Source organism: Mirounga angustirostris, unplaced genomic scaffold, assembly GCF_029215605.1.
Source record: "Mirounga angustirostris isolate CCGP_5_RB_7025 unplaced genomic scaffold, mMirAng1.0.hap1 SCAF_13, whole genome shotgun sequence".
Classification (NCBI taxonomy): domain Eukaryota; kingdom Metazoa; phylum Chordata; class Mammalia; order Carnivora; family Phocidae; genus Mirounga; species Mirounga angustirostris.
Genome location: NW_026991721.1, coordinates 82,675,520 through 82,697,298, shown reverse-complemented (window position 1 = coordinate 82,697,298; position 21,779 = coordinate 82,675,520). Strand labels below are relative to the sequence as shown.

At 46.7% G+C, this 21,779-nt stretch overlaps 1 protein-coding gene across 3 annotated transcripts in view; it reads left to right on the top strand.

Moving 5' to 3' along the window:
• The window catches only part of NTM (neurotrimin), a 409,148-nt gene extending 387,769 nt beyond the window's left edge, over positions 1-21,379 (top strand). The window contains exons 5-9 of one of the 3 annotated variants that reach the window (XM_045894683.3): positions 1,291-1,411; positions 5,797-5,948; positions 9,068-9,103; positions 14,728-14,760; positions 19,649-21,379. In XM_045894683.3, the coding sequence (XP_045750639.1) occupies positions 1,291-1,411; positions 5,797-5,948; positions 9,068-9,103; positions 14,728-14,760; positions 19,649-19,749 (443 nt within the window). In that variant the 3' untranslated portion in view covers positions 19,750-21,379. The remainder of the gene's footprint in view (positions 1-1,290; positions 1,412-5,796; positions 5,949-9,067; positions 9,104-14,727; positions 14,761-19,648) is intronic. The other 2 variants (XM_045894684.3, XM_064577214.1) reach the window with 2 other exon arrangements.
• The last annotated feature ends 400 nt before the right edge of the window (positions 21,380-21,779 follow it).

Genomic DNA, 21,779 nt, shown 5'->3' with positions numbered 1-21,779 from the left:
ACGCTCTCTTCTCTTGATTCCTCATAGTATACATTGACTCAGTTCTGTATGACATATTGAAAGTTTTTTTCTGCTGTGCTCATTTCAGGAAGTCTTACAACAGGATAGAACCCAAGAACTAAACCAGTAGACAAGAAACCTTTCTCTTTCAAAACTTGTGGGTGGAGGTGTGGAAAGAATATTGTGCTTTGGTGATTACTCATTAATATTTTTCTTTCTGTTACAATTAGAACCTCCTTAATACACAGCACTTTAAGAAGCAAGGAAATAGGTATAACAATGCTACGGTTTTTAATACCAAAATGTGTACCACCAATATTTTTAAAAGAATTTGAAATGACTTGCGGTTAATAAAAATTAACCTGAAAAGTAAGGGGATGTGCACAAAGAGAAAAACTGATTTAGGACAATAAGTGAAAGCTAGGGATAAATGAACACAGGAAATATATACCTCAAGGAGGGAGATGCAGGTGCAGAATTTGGCTTTGAGTTGTGAAATCAAAGTGGGAGACAACATCTGCTTTAAGGTTTATGTCCATAAGATGAAAGCAAACCCATTGCTTGGGAGAAACACTGCTTTTCCTGGTACTGAGACCCAAGAGAAATTTCTCTTAGTGTCTCCACAAATAGATCACTTTGAGATATAGTCAACAGCATCACGCACGGTATTTCTGCAATAAATAGAATGCCAAGTTTATTATGGCTGTTTTTCATAATGCACTTCAATGCAAACTTTTGGAATTGCCAAGGGTAGTTAGATAAAGACTTGAAATGAACGCAGGCCAAGTTTATAGGTCTAGTTTGGTCCGGCTGGATTCGGGGATCCATTTTAGGATGCCTGGAAGAATGACTGATCTGTCTAGGCTTCAGGCAATTCTCCATGAACATTATTTCTTGCAACTGAGCTTTTGATGGGAATTTAATGGTTCGAGGTTATAGACTTTGGCAAGAACCTGGTGTGCAGAAATTCTGTAAGGCTGATTAAAGGAGTGTAGGGTTGATAGGCTGGCATTCCCTTATGAAAGTTAAAAAGTTTAAACTGGAAATACGCCTGAATACTTGGTCATTCCACCTCTGCACAGAGGGAAACAGCAACCATACATACTAGGAAGACAAGCTTTTCCTTAGCACCGTGTTGAATGGTTTCACTCTCTGGCTAACTCGTCTATCAATTTGTCAGCTCTAGCAAGCAGAGTAGAGCAGGGAGTAAACACCAAAACCAGTAGATGAGGCAGCCCGCCTCATTTTAGGATGCATTTTAAAATGCTACAGCACAGCTTCTCTCTGCAGACCCGCCGTACATTTCAGAAGCTAAGGGGACAGGCGTCCCTGTGGGACAGAAGGGAACACTGCAGTGTGAGGCCTCAGCTGTTCCCTCCGCAGAATTCCAGTGGTACAAGGATGACAAAAGGTAAAGACACCCTCGGGGCGCCTGGGTGGCTCAGTCGTTAAGCGTCTGCCTTCGGCTTAGGTCATGATCCCAGGGTCCTGGGATCGAGCCCCACATCAGGTTCCCTGCTCCGCGGGAAGCCTGCTTCTCCCTCTCCCACTCCCCCTGCTTGTGTTCCCTCTCTCGCTGTGTCTCTCTCTGTCAAATAAATAAATAAAATCTTAAAAAAAAAAAAAAAAAAGGTAAAGACACCCTCCCTACCTCCCTGCCCCTAAGGAGAAGAAAGTTTTTCCAGCTTCCTATTTCCAGATGTTTATGCATGAATCTCTGAACAATCTTCTTCTAGTTCCAACTAGCTATCAAGATGGGGGGGGGGGGTCTGATTATTCATGATTTCCAGCTCTGTTTTTAACATTTCCATCGCCAATCAACGGGCCTGAAAGAAAACATTGTTTTAGGAAAGCAAAATCTCAAAGAAGGGCCACCAGAAGCATCACAGGTCCTGTGAATGTTTTTTTTATAGGGCAAGAAAATAATGGGTTCTGCCTGAAGCTATTTTTAACACACTCTCAGGCTTGCATTAAGAAGATGGGAATGTTCACGGGGCGCTGGGAGTAGCCAACAAGTTAGCAGGTCTCCAGTTCAGTTCCGGACACCATCGGTGGTGGTGGATAAAAGAGTCCGTGACCCGATTTAGGCTTCCCTTTGTGTCCGGGCTGTTCTTTCAAGGTAAAAGAAAAGAAAGGGGACATTTTCTTTCCCTCCCATTGTTGCAGCCATCATCAGGATCTCTGTTGTGATTCGGGGAATATTGTCATTTGCGAGGAGTTACCAAATGGCAAGTCAGCACAGGGTTCAGCAGCTCAGAACAGCCAGGCAACCTGACAATTACTGTGATCAAAGAGCTATTCTGAAGTGGATGAACAATGAATAAATGTGCAAGAGCTGTCCATGTTCAAAACGCTTTGATAAAAATGGGGAGGGGGTGATGCAACACCGTCCGAGGTGCATATGGGGTGGAGGAGGAGGGAGCTCTGGGGGCCTAGAAGCTGGTAAGAAAAACAGCCCAAGGGGGATTGTGAGAAGGGGGACACGGAGCAGGTCCAGGCCATCAGTGACCCAGCTGTTGCCCGCACTACTTAGAACATCCCCAGTGCACCGTGGGTGCCTTTCTTTATGAGGTCGATGAGGCACCAAAAGCTCTCCCAGTCTTGGACTCACGTGACTCCGTCGTAAGCTTCGTCGTGTCCTATCATGATCCTTCCAAGCGAGAAGCAGTGCTTTTCCATCTTGAAGTACAAAGCCTGGCAGCAACTTGGCAATGTGTATCCTATTCACCTGGCCCATTTTAGAGATGAAAGATGTGAGGTAAAAGGAAGAAAAGCAAACACATGAAGAGGTGAGAAGAAAGAGCTGGCTTTCCCCTCTTCTTCTCAGAACTCAGAATCAAGCTGAAGGGAGTAACATTTTCCCAATAAATAAGCATTTTCTTGCAAGTCCTGCTTCCCTGGTCCCTCTGCCTTCCCACTGAAGGACCCCCTGTGTGAAAGTCTGGTATCCGAAAAAACAATAACAAAAAACATGTATCTGGGTCTTCCCCTAATCAGATGCATCCTATTTTTTTTAAAAATTCTTTATGGGAGAAAAATGTAAGCACAAGTGTAGGGGAAAGTGAGATCTTAAAATATGTGGAGGAAAGTAGAGCCGTCCATAGACAGAAACGGCCAGTGGTGAGAAAAAATGAAAAGAGCCTCGCTTTGCACCCTCTGTGTCATAGGAGGGGCTCCTGTGTATGCATTAATTTCCCAGGAGGAGACAGCCCGGTTGCATCCCCAGGGTGGTTTCAGAACCCCCTGGCTCAGGCAGCCTTGATTCCTCCGCTGTCCAAGCTCTTCTCATGGGGGCTCCTTTCTCCCCTTTAATTGATTCTGGTCAGTTTTCCATATGTTCCTCATTTATTGATTTCCAGTGTTCTCCCACTGGAGTGGAGTTGTCTGTCCTCCTGACACCCAGCTCGACAAGAACAGCTCTGGCTCTGAGGTCTTCGTCGCTGCCATTCCTTCCTGTGCCCCTGAGGCTGGCAGGCAACTTCCTCCAGGCAGCTCCCCATGGAGGAAAGAGCAGCTCTACCCTAGCTCCATTCCCAGTGACATGAGCGGACTTCCGAGGCAAATCAAAGGAGTCTATATGATGGGGACAGGCAGTTTTCCCAAAATTTACAGTAGAAGCCTCTTTTATGTATGTCCTAGCACTTCTCAACTGCACGCCACTGTGTGTGTCATCAATCAAAGGGAGAGGAACTGGGGAGCTGTACTTACTAAGAGCCACCCATCCACGGGGGCATGAGCCAACGAAAAGCCTCAGGTTCATTAAAAACCTGAAGCCTGGGAGCAGTATGGGATGGGGAAATGTGTGACCACACAAAGAAGAGGCAAGTATGTCATCCCAGAAGCTGCAAAGTGCTGCAAAGCGCTGCTCGCCACCCCATCCTGCTTTTAGCTAAAGACGTTTCAGAGCTGTCAAGCAGGAACCTGCTTCGGGTAAGTGTCTCTCCCCACTGCAGAGCTGAAATCTAATTCACAGCTTGGTTCTGATGTGAAGGCTTCCTCCCCAGCCCAGGAATGGCATCAGAATGGCAAATGGGATCAATGCACTTGACTAGCTCTTGAAAACCTCCTGGTGGGTGGGCTTGTAGAGCCTTCTTTGGACAGCACCCCCTAGAGGATCAATATCTACATAACAAGCTGGAAATATAACAGCAGCGTCTGGAAGCACAGCCGGATGCCTCATTCCGTTCCTATAGTGCTCACATTTTAATGAAGTCCGTGGACTCAGGCCAGTTCACTGCCCCTAGCTTATGAGAGAGAAAGGCTCTCAGAGGAAAATCTAAATAATGAAAAACAAGCAAGTTCCTCCACCCATCCTTCTGACTTCCCAGGAGACAGATGTTAAGCAAGAACTGAAGCCAGAGCCTGACTTTCTCTTCTGATCGGGGTTGGGGTGGCAGAGAGAAACATTCTGTAGTCCTACAGGAACAACGTCTTCTGATGATGACAAAGCAGCTGTCCTCTGTGCCAAAAACATGTTGGGACCCAGGAACAGGCGGGAGGTCTTGATGTCTGACTCCACAGAAATTAAGTATATTGAATAACATTTTATAGTTTATGGAGCATTTTCTCATCATTGTCTTGCTGGGCTTCACTTCCTATTCTGCCTTGAATATTGTCTTTCTCAGTTTGATGACTCTGAAACCAGCCATTGACCCCAATTCCTGTCCCCTGTGCCTTGACATTGTTTATTTCTTACACATCCTGTCCCAGCGAAGCCCTAAACCATGTTCCCTGAGATCCTCCATTCAGAAGGATTTTTCCCCCTAACATTTATCTTTCCCATAGCATAGGCTCAGCTTCTGGGCAAGGAAGACAAATGATTTCAGAGAAAGTAAAAGGTTGGCTTAAAGCCCATTCTCCAAAATAGGACATTCCAGAGTTTTTAAAAGGAAGAGGGTTGGTCTCATAATTTCTATGTAGACATGCAATGGTAGTAAGAATTTTTGCTGACAGCATCCTGAAATAGAGGATATGACCCCACCAATCCCTAAGCAGTGTTCTCCCTACCCTCTCCATCTCCTATCTATGGCTTTAGCAGGTATATCTGTTTTCCCCACTCACCTTCTGTGGCCTTTCTTTAGTGGCCCCTACCACAAATGCGAGCCCTTGTGGCCTATTGGACCGCCATAATGGATTGCTCAGGGAGACCATCCAGGCTCTATAAGGTCAGATTCTTAGGAATCTATAATCCTTTCTAGACTGAGTTATTATAATACTCTGGGCAGACCACCTCTCCCAAGCCCTTCAGAGTACACTGTTGTAAAAGTGATCCCCGATTTTTGTATTCTATTCACCACCAAAAATAAGGTATTATCTGCAAGTTCATAAAAGAACATTTATCACCCAGGTGTTGAAAACACTTTGTCCTTTCAAACCCCTCAAGTTCTTCTCTTTGAAGATTAAGGGCTTTTTTTAAATTATTTATGGTTGCCATCATCATCATCATTTTCATTAGCCTTATCATCAATATCAATTAAGTGCACACATGGAGTCCCTACTGTCTGAATATCACACAGCTGGAACTTTTGAGGTGTTGAAGGCACCTGCCTTCAGAGAACTTGATAAATATCTGTAGTGCCACGAGTGTCTCCAGACACACGCATAAAAATAGAAAAATACAATTATTGGTCATTGTGTGTGAACTTGCATTAGTTGAGTGGGGAAAAAAGTAGTCATCATGATGTCAGAAAGGGGGCAATAAGAAGATCAGTAATTCCAGAGTCTGTCTTCCCCCTATAAGAAAAACATAACCATCTCCTTTTTTCTCCTTTTTTGTCTCTCTCTTGTTGGTCTCAGACTGGTTGAAGGAAAGAAGGGGGTCAAAGTGGAAAACAGACCTTTTCTCTCAAAACTCATCTTCTTCAATGTCTCGGAGCACGACTATGGGAACTACACCTGTGTGGCCTCCAATAAGTTGGGCCACACCAATGCCAGCATCATGCTATTTGGTAAGACTGAGCCCCGAGCTGGGCAGTGAAAGCAGAAAAGGGTCCTGTGGGACAAAAGGAGTCAGAAGGAACGGCCAGGGTGAGGTGGCAAGTGTAAGAGAATCAGGAGAAGCTGGGCAGGGATTAGCGAAAAGAGAGAGGAGGGGGAGAGAGAGAGAGAGAGAGAGAGAATGCTAGTGCATGGATGGGTACTGCTAGCAGGGAAAAAAAATGAGAAAGAATGTTCATGCTTCATTTTGTAGTGGGCAAAACCCTGAGGCAGGAGGACAGGATGTAGGGATGATGAAGTGACATTTAATTTTTTCTCTTCAAGAGCTCCTCAACTGACAAGGGATGGGGGGTTCTAATTGGGTACAATAGCAAAGCACTCGGAGAGGAACATTTACTATTTCAATACTTTGTTCACTAGAGTCCTGTAAAATGTTACCATTTCTCAACCTTTTCCTGGCTGTTGGGATGTAGGAGAAAGTAGATTCTATTTGTAAAAGTAGAATCATAGGCCTTGGGATCCTGAATATTAGCTTCAGAGGGAGAATTCTCAAAGGAAATGGGGATTTCCCCAGCTCTTCATTTGTATCAAAGGGTGTTGTCTGACTGGATTAAGATATATTTGTCCAACCAAGCCACCATCCTGACAGAAGTCACATAGTCATTCATGCATTAATTCATTAAACAACGGTTTATTGAGGGACTGATGTGGGCACAGCAAATCGTTTTGCCTTCCTTACATATCTGGCAACTATATTGGTGCCAGAAGCAAGTAAAGAAAGCAAACAAACAAGCTCCCCTTTAAACCCTGGATGTCTCAAATAATGCCATAGAAGTGAGCTGGATATGTAGGTCTGTGTCATCCGCTAGAACTCCAGGTATCCAGGGATGACTTGCATCCCTTGGTAGATGCAGATTCACCTTGCAGGCCACAATTGAGGGGAAAATTCCTGATACCCTCACAGGCTCAGGTAGCTTGGAATTTTCCAAATCCATCCCCTAATCTCCCATGGTAGCAAGCACGCTTGAATATGATGGCGAGGGAAAGCGAGGAAGTTAACAGATAATTAGCAAGAACATAAATTCCTTTTACTCTGAGAACTCCTGGAAAATCCCATTAGCTTCAACTACCTCACCCTCGCCCCCAGCCCCTACCGCATCCCTCCACAGCACATTGTATCCGACCTGCCCTGAATAACCCGCCTGTGTGGCTCCATTGTCCCATCTCGGCTTCCAAATCACATTCGGCCCCCTCTTCTATCCAGCACGTAAAACAAAGCCCAGCTTTATCTAAGGGGGCTGGGAAGGGGAAGGCTGCCCTTGATCCCAGAGCTGATAGCTCAGAATGGGCAGAGCTATGATTAGAGTGACTGATCTGTCTGACATCTCTCACACAGGGATAGTCATAATTGCCCCTCACATTTGTCAGGTCTTTTTGGCTTTCTGGCAGGCGTCTCTCTGCAGAAACAGAAGGGCCAGGATTATAAAGGAATAGATCCCCCCTTCCCTGGCCTTGCAAATCTGAGACTCTCCTAGCAATACCGTCCACCTCTCCCCAGGCCTGCCCCCCCCGCCCACAGTAGCCCTCATTCCTATAAACAGTCTTCCTCCTCCTCTGACCTCCTTGTTCTTCTGATTTGGATGCATGACATGGTTTTGCAATTGGCTTTATCACTACTGTGTAATTCCCTGGCCTCTTCCCCTTAAGCCATCTGAAGATGAGAACAGGGAGAAGGCACAAACTTTGAGAGTGAAATAGCTGGTGTTTGTGAGAAGGAATGCAGTAAAGCATGTGCCATAAATCTGCTCTTCTCAGCAGACCCCTGCGTGGCAATTAGAACCTCTGCCTCCCCACCGTTGGTCTGTCTGTATTCACCGTGTGTGTCATTGGGATGTTCTTCTACTTGCCAGCCCTCTGGAGTCCAGGATTCTCTAAAAAAAAAAATACATGGAAAAGTGACAGTATGCATTCAGAGAAGTTTAGAAAGACTGGGTCAAACAAGATGAATGGAGTACACGTGGGAATGTTCTTTAATGTGGAGATCTCCAAGATTTTCTTCACATGCTAATTCTCTAAGAGGGAGAAAAAGCATGGAGCAATTTCTAAAATTAATCCAACAGAAAGCAATTTTCAAGCCTCAAATGAGAGGCAATTTGTGAGGAGCCCATCACCGAAATGCCCCATGGCTGACATAGTTCCATGGAACTAGTCAAATGTCATTAGTGTGCAAGGTGGGTGTTTCCACCCCATTGGCTCTTGCTGAGGTTTAGTCCAGACATGGCAGTCCCAAAATTCATGATGGAGGCCCACCATCAATCACAAATACAAACTTATACTGGAGTTTTCCATGTCATCTCCCATTATCAGCAGACCCTCAGCCCAGACCCATCAAGCAGACTGCGCAGATGGGAAAGCAGCATTTGTGTTATGCTAATCCATGAACTTTGTGATGCAGTCCATTCTCCTATAGCATCACAGAAAGCCAGCTACGTTATCACCATTTTGTTACCACCTTTCACACAAACTGCATGCCCTCATCATGTGACCTGAACGTTGGAAAGTGAGGAGTGCTGTGCAAAGAGGCTCCATCATGGCCATATCCAAATGCAGCAGGGTCATCCTTCCTATCATGAACCAGTAGTGTCCTGAGCATCTGCTCGCTAAGACTGCAGGGATTGCAGGGTTCCCAGAACGCCGAATCATGGTGGTTCTTGGCGCCATCTTGCTCCCGCTGTGGTGCTATGGGATCAGAAATTACTGTTCTTGGTCTCCCGAAGTGAGACAATGGGGGTAAGATGTGGGACAGAAACCTCACCTAGAAAGGGACTTTGGTCCTTTGTTACCACGTCAGCCCCCTAGCTCAGCACAGCTCTGGGAAATGTATGAGTGGCCAGTTCCCTCACTTTCCAACCATCACATCCGAGGATGGAAGCATAAGGCACATTAGTGTTTCTCATGATGCATCTTGTCCTACCACCTTTGGTTTTTGTGTCTTCTTTATTTATCCATTCCCCCAGAAATGTATGTGAAAGGCAGTATACAAACTATATATGACAAATATATAGCGGCTGTATATAATATATGTGTTTGTTTTCATTTTTCTCTCCTGTATGTCCCTCACCCGATTTAGAACTAAATGAGCCTACAAGCTCAACTTTGTTGCAAGGTCAGTATCCCCCTTGCTTTATGGTTTTTCTCCCCTTTCCTTTCTCCCAGAGTCCCCCTCTCCCCTCCCCCACCCCGCATTACCTATCTGTGAAGTTGCTTAGAAGATGCTTGCAAAAGCTGAGGAGGTCACTGGAGCTGATGGAGCTCCAGGGGTAGCTCTCCTCTCTCTGCTCACACCTTGCCCACACTTCCCCAGAAGGGCCAGGTGGGGGAAAAGAAAAGAAACACCATTGACTTCTCAAAGCCTAGAGATCTGTGTAAAGGTCAAAGGTAGAGAGCATGAGTCTGAACCAATAGGAAGACAGTCCAACCCACCGAGCAATTTTCATAGCAAAAATCCTATCAGTGGGCCCTGAGCAACAGAAGAAAACACTGTGTGCATGAAGATTTAAGTATTCCCTAAAATGCATCAGCTGGTTCAAAATGCATCAGCACCCCTCCCTTTACGTCCTATTCCATTTAGAGGTTCTCTAAGAAAGGCAGGTAGGGAGGGTGCAGCACGCATGACAGTCAGAACAATGACCTGGAATGGGATGCCTCTGAGATCAAGTTCAGAGCATGACAGTTAGTAGTTCTGTGCTCTAGAGCAATCACTAAACGTTATTGAGACTCAATTTCCTCTTCTATAAAATAGAATTGATCTGCCTTATCTACCTTAGAGTTGTTCCAACATTCAGCTGAAACTGCATAGTAAAAGGCTTTGGAAACTGTCAGGTGCATTTTGAATCATTCCAGTCCAATCCCCAGATGCAGACTGAAAGACAGGAATTTCCCTCAGTGCCACATCAGAGCTCTTCTCCCCAGCCCCTTTACGTCCTATTCCACTTCAAGCCCTTCCCCATATACAGCTCCTGCCTCACCGGCCCATCTTTGCACTGCCTTTCCAATTTTCTCAAGGTCCACTAGCCTACCATAAGTGACTCACAAAAGTCCACGAACCTAGCGGAGGTGGTTCACTAAGACTGTGCCTGAGCATTTGGGCAGCAGTGAGCCTGGCTGAGTGGTGGAGTTGAATCCCTGCTGAGTATGCTACAGTTCTCCTCTGAAGGACAGGGCTGACATAGGGTGGCCCAGCTGGAAGGCAGCCGTGAGGCTTTGCCCACCTTCCACCCCAGTGCCTGACCTTTCTCATCTCACCCACCCCCACACCCATCCCCCCGCATCCCTTCCCATCTGGCCACGTGAACCCTCAAGGGAGGCCGGCAGTAGACTTGCAAGGTGGGGAAGGAGAGGGAAGGGGATAAATTGCATGTGAAGCTGTTTGACAGATGAGGAAAAATACATTTATCATGAAAAGATTCAGGGCTACATTCTTCACCTTAGTGATGTAGGGTGCCGTAGTGATGCCCCACAAACAGGAAAATAACAAAGAAATCGACAGTAAAAGTGAAGTCAATGGAAGCATTCAGGTCCAATTTATGATTCAACTTACGTTTATTGAACCCCGGTGCAGGGATAGTCACAGATCTAAAATCAAGAGCGTTAGGAAAGTAGCGAACCATAAATGGTAAAAGGGAGGCCTGAGGGACTGGAGCGAAGACAGATGGTGCTACAGGCTGTCCTTTCAGAAGTGACCGAACTCATTCTGATCACTTAGCTCTTTATTTCCAGAGGGAATAGGAGCTTCTAATATAGGCAGTATCTGCTTAGCAGTTAGTCTTTCCCTAAAGGTGTACTCACCTGATAGAGGGGGCATGATCCCACACCAGTACCAATGATAACAAAACAGAGCAGACACAAACACATGCCTTCTAGCTGCTGAGCAGGGGATCGGGGGCAGGACACTTTATGACCAGGCCCCACCTGCTGAGACAAAGCTGTCCTGCCTCACTCCTCTCTGCTGCAACCATGGATGTGGGTAAAAGGATCTGTACGCCAGCTCTCTACTCAGATTCTCGGGCTGCTCTCAACCCCACATCCTTCTTGTCGAGCACAGGGCAATGGGTCATTGCCAGAAGTTATAGACTGTAGACATCTGGAATGTCCCAAGATTTGGATTCATGTGGTCTTCAGTATAGCTATTGGACTCTTTTGTACAACCAAAGAATCTTAGAGAAAGCAGACCTTGCACTTGGGGCATTTCTCCCATTCATCTGTGTTCTCTCTCTCTCTCTCTCTCTTTTTTTTTTTTTTTACCTCCTCCTTTGCTAGTCTCCCACAGAATAGTCATCTATTTTCTCAGGGAATACCCCTAAGTTATGCTCATCTAATCTCAGAAATACCAAGCAAGATTTATACAAATGCATGGATTTCCACGGACAGGGTACACTTGGCTTTATGAGAACTTCTAAGCTATTTTGTTACTCGATTCTGGATGGACTAGAGAGATTCTGATAAGAGAATTTCATCCCTCCTCTGCATTTGCTGCCACCCTTGAAGTATTTCTCTGTTCCCCTTTTGCAAGCACAACAGATTGCATGTCACCCTCTCGTATTAATATTTGGTGGTGCAGGACTCCTACCATGATAAATAAGGACTCGGGGATGCGCCACCATCCCTCACCGAGCTCCCTTGCAGGCAAGTGTGCAGGGGCCCACACTGCCAACTCAGCGTCTTGGTAGCTGTTCATTTCCCATCCACTGTCCTTTGTCTTTTATCTCCTAGGCATGAAGTAAGATTTGATGGTATCAGTGGGCTGGGAAAGGTTGGCTGATTAATGCCTGTGAACCTCACAGTGACTGTCAAACCAACTTATTAAAGAATGGGGGAGTAAGTAAACTCTGTGTATCAGGAGGGAAAAACTGCAGCAGAAAAGATGATCAGTTCTTCCCTGCAGAGGATTAAAGGAGTTAATTATGCCCAGCCATCCAGCAGTGAGCATTTCTATGACACGTGTGTCTAAACATTGAACGTATAAAAAGACGTTCTCTCATCCTCTTTCTGGACAGTGAATATATCCATCCTGGTGTGAAACCAGCTCTCCTCTGCCCACTAGAATCAGACAGCAGCCCCGTGCTTACCTCGGTACTTAGATTTAGCTGCAGGCATTGGCTTTGGTGGCAAAAAGATCACGTTATGGATTGACCAGAGATACTAACTTAGAGGCTTGAGGGGAGTGTTTCTTTTTTCTTTTTCTTTCTTTCTTTCTTTCTTTCTTTTTGTTTTGTTGTCTTCTTCTCTTTTCTTTCATTCATTCTTTATTTTGAATATTTTATCCAATTCTACCTGGCTCCTCATTAGCGTATCAACAAAAAGATCACAAATTTCAGTCAAGTTCTTGGCAAGGAAAATACATGCTTGGATTGTCAGAGATCGTTTGTTTTCTTTTTTTTTTTTCTTTTTTTTTTTATTAAAGATTTTATTTATTTATTTGAGAGAGAGAGAGAACACATGAGAGGGGATAGGGTCAGAGGACAAAGCAGACTCCCTGCCGAGCAGGGAGCCCGATGCGGGACTCGATCCTGGGACTCCAGGATCATGACCTGAGCCGAAGGCAGTCGCTTAACCAACTGAGCCACCCAGGCGCCCAATCGTTTGTTTTCTTGATAGCCAAGAATGAACTCAGTAACATGAGCTGATGGGTGGCTACAACTCACCTTGAAGGCTCAAACAAGGTCCACACTTCTGCAACCTGGTGCAACAGTGATACCATCTGAAGCATGATATAGAAAACGTGTTAGCATTTCTGCATCTCTCCTTGGTACCAAGTCAAAGGGAGTGGGATGGAGTGCAGCATCAGAGTAAATACAAAGAATATCTTGGCTACATTCCCCCCTCATTGTGGTGATACGTAAGGCAGACAGAAGGACATTTCCGTTAAGTAGAAGTTTTGAAACTTTGCTATCTAGCAAAGCCCAAGGATACATTCTAGCTAAGGCTCAATGTCAAATAGTTCTTTGCCAAGGTGGACACTGAAGAGTACTGACCTTCATTCAGGTAGTGTGTGTTAGAGATTCAGGGACAAGAGTAGCTGGATGGGGACAATTCAGCTGAAGTTGTTTATAGATCTTTGCTTTACAGAAAATCACAACTGGTATCTAGATCACTGTGGAAACTAACGCTTTCAATTAATTTCTCTTTCTGATAGATCCAACAAACCAAACTACCAAGTAGAACCCCCCTGTGTCCTTCCTCCAGCAGAGTCTAAATCAGCACCCCAGCAATCAGTGGCTGCCCTCCCCCACACGTAACCTACATCTGCACTGCTTGTGGTTTGGGGTTGAAGGCCTAGAACTACTTTATCATTCCATGAGTCCCTCTTCATTTTCCCTCCTGCCAATCACCCTTCTTCTTGGTACAGAGACTCAAGTCAGTCGTACCTGAGTGAGACACTTCATGAAAATAGCCCCACCTTTGCTTCTGGGTGGGTCTCGAGTCCCCTGTAATCACTCCAAGGGACTGTCCTCGCTACATGGATAGATAACATGTCACCAGCACTCCTGGCTTTTCTCTACCACCTCAACTTGACATCTTCTGTGAATCATGCCTTTGATCTTTGATCATACATCACCCCTTACATCTTTTTCAGAATGGCTTCCCGCATCATTACTGCCCCCTTTGGTCAAGAGGGATATCCTATCTCAGGTGCCCTGAAAGCATAGATAGAGAGCTTGAAGGCATACATATGTATTCATCTCAAGTTGGTCAGATGTTTTAGTTTAGTTTAGGTTGAATTATATCTAGGTTGTCTTTCCTTCTATATGCAAGGACCTTTGCACTGAGAATGGTATCACTTTGATGCAAAGAATTTCATGCATTTGTTTTTTTTTTTTACTTTATTGAGGTATAATTGACAAATAAAAGTATGTTTAAAGTTTAATCATGTTGATTTGATACACAAACACATTGTGAAAGGATTTTGCATCTTCTCTGCATCCAGGCTGAACAACTGCAGAGACCCCTAGTTAAAGTGGGAAGTAAAATATTCCAGATGGGACCACTTCCGGCCATTCGGGCGGGACATCTACTATTAGCAGGAAAGGCTCTGTGGATTGTTCTGAAGGCTTGAAGCTGATGAAATGTGGGTCTTTTGTGGCCTAATCATCAGAGAAGAGCTGGCATCCCAGTAAATTTCCACAGGCAGGTCTTACCTAGCAAGTGCAAGTGCAGCAGAATACGTGTGGGTCTTATTGCCCGAGGTTGCACCTCTGGACCAGCTAGCTATAGTCTGACTCATCCAGGGAGGTCAGGCATCACAGGTCTGGGCCCTCTGGCACAGTGTTTGTAAAACGGGTAGATAAATCCCAAAGCTTTACATCTCAAATGTAGCATGGGCACCTATGTTCAGATTGCTGTAGTATAATCCATTTGTTATCAGCCAATTTTATACATAAGACCTACAGACTTCAACTAATTAGAGGATAGTCTGGTGGCCAAAGAAAGAAAGTTGTTGTACAAAGAAGTATTTATCGGCTTGGGGCCTCAGGCTCCAAGGTGTACCGAGTCTCCTGCTACGATCAGATGGATGCGTTGGCTCTCATTGGATCAATGATCCAATCTGACCATCATTCATATCCTGCTCCATCCCCCCGCCACCACTCCACCTTATGGCAACTTCCCAGCAAAGTGGAGGGCTGCACTAATGAGAGCTGGGCTGTGGTCAAGACAGCAAGAGCCAAGGGCAAAGCAAGTGCCTCTGACTGCTTTCTACCTTAACAGTGGCTTGTTTTTAATTTCTTTTAGAGGTGAAAACTACAACTTTGACCCCTTGGAAAGGTTGGTATATTTATTCCCAGGCATCTCTTCCTGGGTGGGGATGGGTATCCCAAACTCTTCACTTTCTTCCCAGATGCCTTCTCTTCTGAGCTAACCCCAGGAAGCAGCCCAGTGGGATCCTTCCCTGACCTTGGGCCATCTCTGTGCCAGTCTTGATTAACCTGTCTCCAAGGACCTGCCACTCCCCCTGGGTAGCTTCCACCCACAGACGTCTAACTGTTGTTTGCTAGAGGCACTAATGCGCCACGTGCCAGGGCCCAGAGTAGCTGCACGTCTTGGCTGCTCCACACCAGGCCGGCCTCTCTTCACACGCAGATGCTCTAATGCGATGGTCTTCTTAGACCTTGGCCTTGCATGCTGTCTTTGCTTACCCTGTTCTCTCTTTCTCTCTTCCTCTCTCTCTAACTTGGAGTTGAAGGGAGGTGATGGGAGGGAGGGGAACATGGAAGGAAGGGGGAGGTTCTTGGGTGAGTCACTTGGCTCCGAATAAAACATGTCTTATTTGAGGCTTTCATTCCCACTAGATGTTTCTGATGGATAAATTGACACTCATCACAGTTCTCTGGGACCCTAACTGTCCTGGTAATTAGTCTCTTTAGGCCTCCACAGCTCTCTAATGAGGTAAAGGGAATAAAGGCATCTGAGGCAGAGTGGAGGCGTGGCTGCTTGATGAACGGCCCTCATCTGTGTGGCCCATGTCACCAGGATGGGCGGATGCTCTGGCCAGAGCAGGCTCTGAGAGGGCCCTGCCCCAGGATGCTGGGATCCACACCTGCCTGGACAAAGGCCCTCATTTCATGAAATTCTTTCATATGCTGGCGACTGGGGGTGGCCTGTGTAGGGCCCACCTGTCCCAGTGCCCAAGTGGCACCAGGCCCCGTGGCCTCACTTCCTCTCCTCTCCTCGTTCTTGGAAGATGTGTGGGTTACACACAGTGGCAGCCCCGAGTTAGTGGAAAGAAAATTGTATTTGGAGACAGAAGTCGGGTGAGCTTGGGGAAGTCAATTAAGCCTTCTGAGGCTACGTCTCCACATATGAGAGCTGAAGAGAATAATCCTCATCTTGTACCTGAGTGTCTTTGAGGGGGCTGGGACACCCTTCCAACTGCAAGAACTCTTCCCGAAATCCTAATCGATATGGTTTTACTTCTATGTATACTTTCCCTCAACTGTAAGAACTTTCTGTGACTCTTACTGGAAATAGAAAAAGAGGTGAATGGTGTTTGGAAGAGAAAACTGAGATAAAGAAGAAGGTAGGGAAAGAGTGTTTTGTTTTGTTTTGGTTCAGTTGGTCTTTTGCTTTTTTCTCTCAGTAGAATCTTAAGAGAAAGGAAAACACAGAGGCAAAGTAAACGTGAACACATCAGTATGCATCAAAACATTCTGGTTCCTTCATTCTTTCAATAAACATTTGTTAAATACCTGCCATGGGCCCAGTTAGACACAGACCCTGCCCTTAAGGAGCTTATAACACAGAAGAGGAAATACATGTTAGATAAATAGAGAGAAATATAACACAGATGGTATGTATTTTAAAAGCTGGATGCAAACGGTGCTATGGAAGCAAAATAGCAGCCAAGTCAAGGAAGGCTGCCTGGAGGAGGTAACTGGGGACCAGAACGGAATCTGGAAGGAGTGATTTGGGTGAAGAACACTTCAGGCAGGGGGCAGAGGGTATGAGGATGGGAAGGAAAGGGAATATGGCTCACACGCACACACAGTTGTGTGAGCACACAAGCCCGTGTGCTTGAGAGGCAGGGAGAAACCGAAGAACTTGTGGCAGGAACAGTGGCTGAGGAGGCAGATGGCAAGCAGATGATGAAATGTAGGGAATGTTCTACCAAGGAGTTGGGAAGTTTTGTAAAGGCTGTAGGAATCACGTAGGTTAGTATCATGATGAACGTGGACTCATAGCAACACGGCTCTGGAATTAGCATAAAGAATAGCTTCAAGGGGTCAAGGCCACAGGGAGCAAGGCCCAATCTGTGAACTTTTATGGCAATGGAAAGGAGAGCTGATGCAGAGGACAGCTGGAGTAGTACCCTTGTCTCGATGTTTCTCTGGGGTCAACCCCTGTTTCCTCCTCCTTGTGATCAGTTTTGTCCAGGTCAGGTTTCCTGGACGTGCCCAAGAGAAGGATCAGTTAGGGTGAGGGGAGAAAATGTGGGGGAGGGGGGCGGGGGCAGGCTGGACATGGTCCCACGCAGTGAGTGACAGCCCCCTGTGGGCCTAGGACAGGAGAGCAGCAGAGAGGCTCTGTGAGCTTGGCCAGGGTAACAATGCAGGCAAGAGGAGGCTCCAGCACACTTGGTGGCCTTTGCCTTTCTTCTGTGGGAAGAGTTTTCTGACACAACAGGTCAGGACCCCTCTCTGCAGGCTCTCTGTGGTACTTCCCAGCAGGCAACAGAGCCACAAAGGAACTCTGAGGGGCTTAGCAATGAAGCCAAAGACAGGGTGCCCAGAGCGCGCACCTGCAGAGGCTTCCAGCGATTGTGAGGTACCTTGGGGGTTGTTTGCCCACCCACAGCCGCCTCCCATGCAGCACGGCAGAGGCCCTGGCTGCAAACACGGTTCTACTTTTCTTACATGGTCATGAAGCTGGGTCCCTGCTGGGCTGTCTGCCTGGCTTGTGGCATTCTCTATTTTCCTCCCTGGCAACTCCCATGAGCTGGGCGGCCCCAAGAGGAGGGAATGCAGGTGGAAAGCCCAGAGCCATGAAATGCAGAGAACTGGCATTTATTCTCTTCTCCTTTTACCACAGGGCATCCTCCGAGCCATGGCCAGGGCTGGAAGTGAGGGTGGGAATGTGCTGGAGGGAGTGGGGGAGTGGGCTGCAAAGCTGTGTGTGCAAATGTTCAGGAGAGCAAAAGACGGGCAAGAGAAAGAGCTAGGCACCAACAGATGCGTGTCTGGCCAGGAGCACTCTGTGCCAGGCAGGCAGAACACCCTTGGAATCCTCGTGCCTTGCGCGTGGGAAGATGGAGTGCAGCCACCAGGCCTGTCCCACTTAAACATGGAACCCGGCTCCTCAAAGACCTGCTGGCCCACTGACCTCAGAAACAAACTTTGTGGCTTAGAGTCAGCCTCAGTCGTGGGCAAAGGTCTTGATGTGAAGGATCTTGGAGTGGCCCAGAGCAGCAGGGCTTCCTCCAGGGAGAGAACGAACCACCTCAGCCTAGAAGGCATGGTGAGTGGCTTCTCTCCTGGGGTTCCAAAGAATGCTCTAAAGATAACACAGAGATCGAATATGAAAAAAGGAGTCCTGATGGTGGTTTACATAGAAACATACTAGTTAAATATTACAAGACAGAGACAATTAGTGATCAATGGTAAATGATAAGCATCTCTGAAGTTAAAATGTAAGGCATTGGAGCATAAAAGGAGTGCTCCTTTGTCCCCTATATCCCACTGAGGACTGGGAGAAGGAGGGCATTCCATGACACATACCTTTTGTTTTGTGTTGCCCAGGTTTACTTCCCAGCTGGGTGGAGAGCAGAATACATGTGTTTTGGGCTTCTTAACACGAGAACTTACACTCCCTGGCCTTGGGAATACTGTGAACCAGACAGCACAGACACATGAGATTGGAAGACCCAGTCCATTTCAAACTCATGACCATCTCTTTAGCCACTGCCCTAGAATCAGAGATTTGTCCCAAAGGTCTAGGAATTAAAGTTAGATGGGCAGTGTTTCCAGGCCAGGGGTTCTAGGACATGATGGAATCATCCTGTATGGAATCGAGAAAGCCTGGTTTGATGCTCATCTGCCTTAGCCAGAAATGTCTCTGATTCTTAGCATCCAAGTCAGACAAGCACGTTCTGACTTTGTTCTTGACCCCAGTGTGGACATGGCCTTAGAGGGGATACCAGCTTTAAATACCTCTGTTAAATTCAGGGCAACAGAGCCTTCCAGAGCAAGTCCAATCTGACAAGGTGGCCCACTGCATTAGGTACCCAACACATCTGAGCCTCCAAACTTGTGTGTACTGTCCATGAATCATGCTCCATTTGTTACAGGCATTCTTGGCCAGAACGCTTATGTTTCAAAGAATAGAGAAACTGCTGGGAAATTCCATGCACCTCATGGTTTCCTTGCCTCCTGCCTTTGGTCCTGTCTCCCAAGAGTATCTGTCTGCAGTGAGGTGCGCCTCTCACCCGCAGATGTACACGGCGGCAGGCTGTGCATCCTAGTGTCCACATAAGCCTTCCCTCACTTGCAGGTACACAGCAAAAGGCTACCCATTTCCTTACTTCATGCCACCTCGACGTCCAGCGGGCTGGTTCTGGCCTTTCGGGGACGGGATACTTGAGCTAGCGCTGCTGTGACCTCGTCCAGATGGGGAAGAGGCCAAGTGCTGCAGGTGGAAGCCCAGTGCCTGGCCCGAGATAGAGTGATTGACAGAACGGACGCTGAGTCCGACGCAACAGCAGAGTGGAGACAGATTGTTGTGTCCAGCAGGTCCTTCCCTGCACGACAGAGCGAGCTGCTAGAGGGTTACGTGCATGTTCGAGGCAGGCTCAGAAGTGGTCAGATGATGATGCAGACACTACAAGGGTCTCACTTCCTCGAAGCTCTTTATAGAATATGGATTAATTCTGCCACCTTCTTCTTGCACTTGACCTGAGCCATGGCCTTAACACGTTACCACACAGCAAAGGAGTCGTGACCACCAGCACACTTGAACCTGAGCCTCGTGTTCTCTCGTGCAAAGGAAAGCTCCCCCTTATATAGTGTGCATCCAAGGGATCCAAGCTGTGCAAGGTTATTTCTAGTGCCCCACACACACACGTATGGAGCAGGAACATGAAATGTCCCAGTTAGAGGGTGATCGGGTGACAGATGGTCCCTCTTAGACCAGGCGGCCCATGACGAGTGTGCTCTCTCCACAGGCCCCGGCGCAGTCAGCGAAGTGAACAACGGGACGTCGAGGAGGGCAGGCTGCATCTGGCTGCTACCTCTTCTGGTCTTGCACCTACTCCTCAAGTTTTGATGTGAGTGCCACTTGCCTCACTGGGGAGAAGCTGCCGCCACGGCAACCACCCGCCCCACAGCAACGGCATCTCCCACAGCAACAAGAGCATCCCCGTTTCTTATGAGCTAGAATCAAATGAAATTCCGAGACACAGAGCCTAATGGGACACAAATTCGAGGGAGGGGAACAAAGAATACTTTGGGAAAACACGTTTAAAAGGGAAATTGAAAATCGCCTTGCAGGCCTTGCGGATCCGTAGGCACAGCTGAGTTTTCTTTCTTTGCCCAAATGGGAAGAACGCACGCCCGGCTTTGGACCCACCCGCAGCTGCATTGTGACCTGTTTGTGACCAGGGTGGGCCGGGCGCAGCCACTCTGCCCACTACCGTGCCCCCAGCGAGGAAAATTCTGGAGCCGGCCACCCCAAATTCAGCAGAGACGAACACAGAGCGAGTCGTGCAGGCCCAGTTGGGCCCCCATGGCCCCTTTCGGAGACTGTGCCACCCTTGGGTGTGCTACAAGATGCAAAATTAAAGAAAAAGAAAGAAAGAAAGAAAACGGAAACTAAACAAGACAGCCTGACAGCTACAACAGTCCCACAATCAACAGTCACACAAGATATTGTTAAACTTTTTCTTTTTCTGGTTTTTGTTTCACTACATGGACATCATGGATAATAAGGGATTCTGGTTCATTATTAATTTTATTAATTATATTTTCTGATATGAGTCTAGAATTTAGTGCAAAAACAAGACAGGACTAAAAAATACACAAATGAAAGGGGTGAGGAGAAGTATGTTTAACATTAAAAATAGTGTACTTCTTAACTAGGTTTACAACTGGTGGACCGCACACCGGGCATTAACCACCTGGTGAGGTTATGTCAAATCCACCAAAAAAACACATACAATTTAACCAACATCTCCACCAGCGCTACAGATTTCTCCTTATCCTGGCATTTAATGCAGACAATACTATGCTTCTACCTGCTGTTTAGAAATGGAAGGGTGATCTGCACTGTATCTTGAGTTTGTTGGCTATGCTTCTTTTGATGACATATATTATACAGTATATATATACATATATTTTTTTTGTTAGAGTTCTAGCCGTTTTATTTCTCAGCAGGGTCCTTTCTCAGACATTACTGCATGCTGTATATGGCGTTAGCTGTGTGTTGATCTTCTAAAAGATGATAGAGTTTACTGGTAATTGTGTAATCAGCTCCTGCCTTTTTATTTTCTTGGGTTATTTACACGTCAGAGACATTTATAAAAAGTGAAAAGAGAAACAGAACAAAACACTAACACCAGGCGCAGCATGTTTTCCAGGTGTGGCTCTCGGAGGCGAAGGCCCTGACAGGAGGCCTGGCTTCTCCATCATGCCTCGGGGCGTGAGCAAACAGCAAGCAACTGAACCAACTAAACAGTTAGTAACCACTTGCTTTAGACCATTATGGGAATCTCTGATGCCTTCGTGACTACTGGAGAATTGAATCCTCTCGGTTCATTTTATTTAATTTCCCACCTTTGTGTGTGTGTGTATGAAAGAGAAGAAAATGCGGTTTTTAGATAACCTTTTTTTCCTCCTCCAAAGTCTGGGAACGGGAGAGGCCTCGGGGAGGGGTCCTGGATGTGATGAGGGAAAGTGGGATTGGGGGCTAGGGGAGGGAGGGGTTGTCTCTGACTTGACATTAAAAAGTGTTCCATGTCCCTCTTCACCTGGTGTGGTACCTCATTCTCAAGCGGGGGTGGGGGTGAGGGGCAAGAGAGCCTGCCTGGCTCAGGTGTGAAGAATATGGAGGCGAATGCGCATCTGACTCAAGCTACTGCCCTTTAGCTCCCTCGTTGGGGTGAAGTGGGTTCTTCTGTGGATGTGCTCTGATGACAGATGGGCCCAGGAAACCACCTTCATCCTCCTAACAGAAGCAAAGGAGGGGTGGCTCTCATGAGGACTGCATCTCCAATGCCTTCAAGAAGTGGCTGAGGTTTGCAGCATCCCGCTTGTGTCCAAACACCCCACTTCGCAACCTGGGCAAAATGTCAAGCCTGG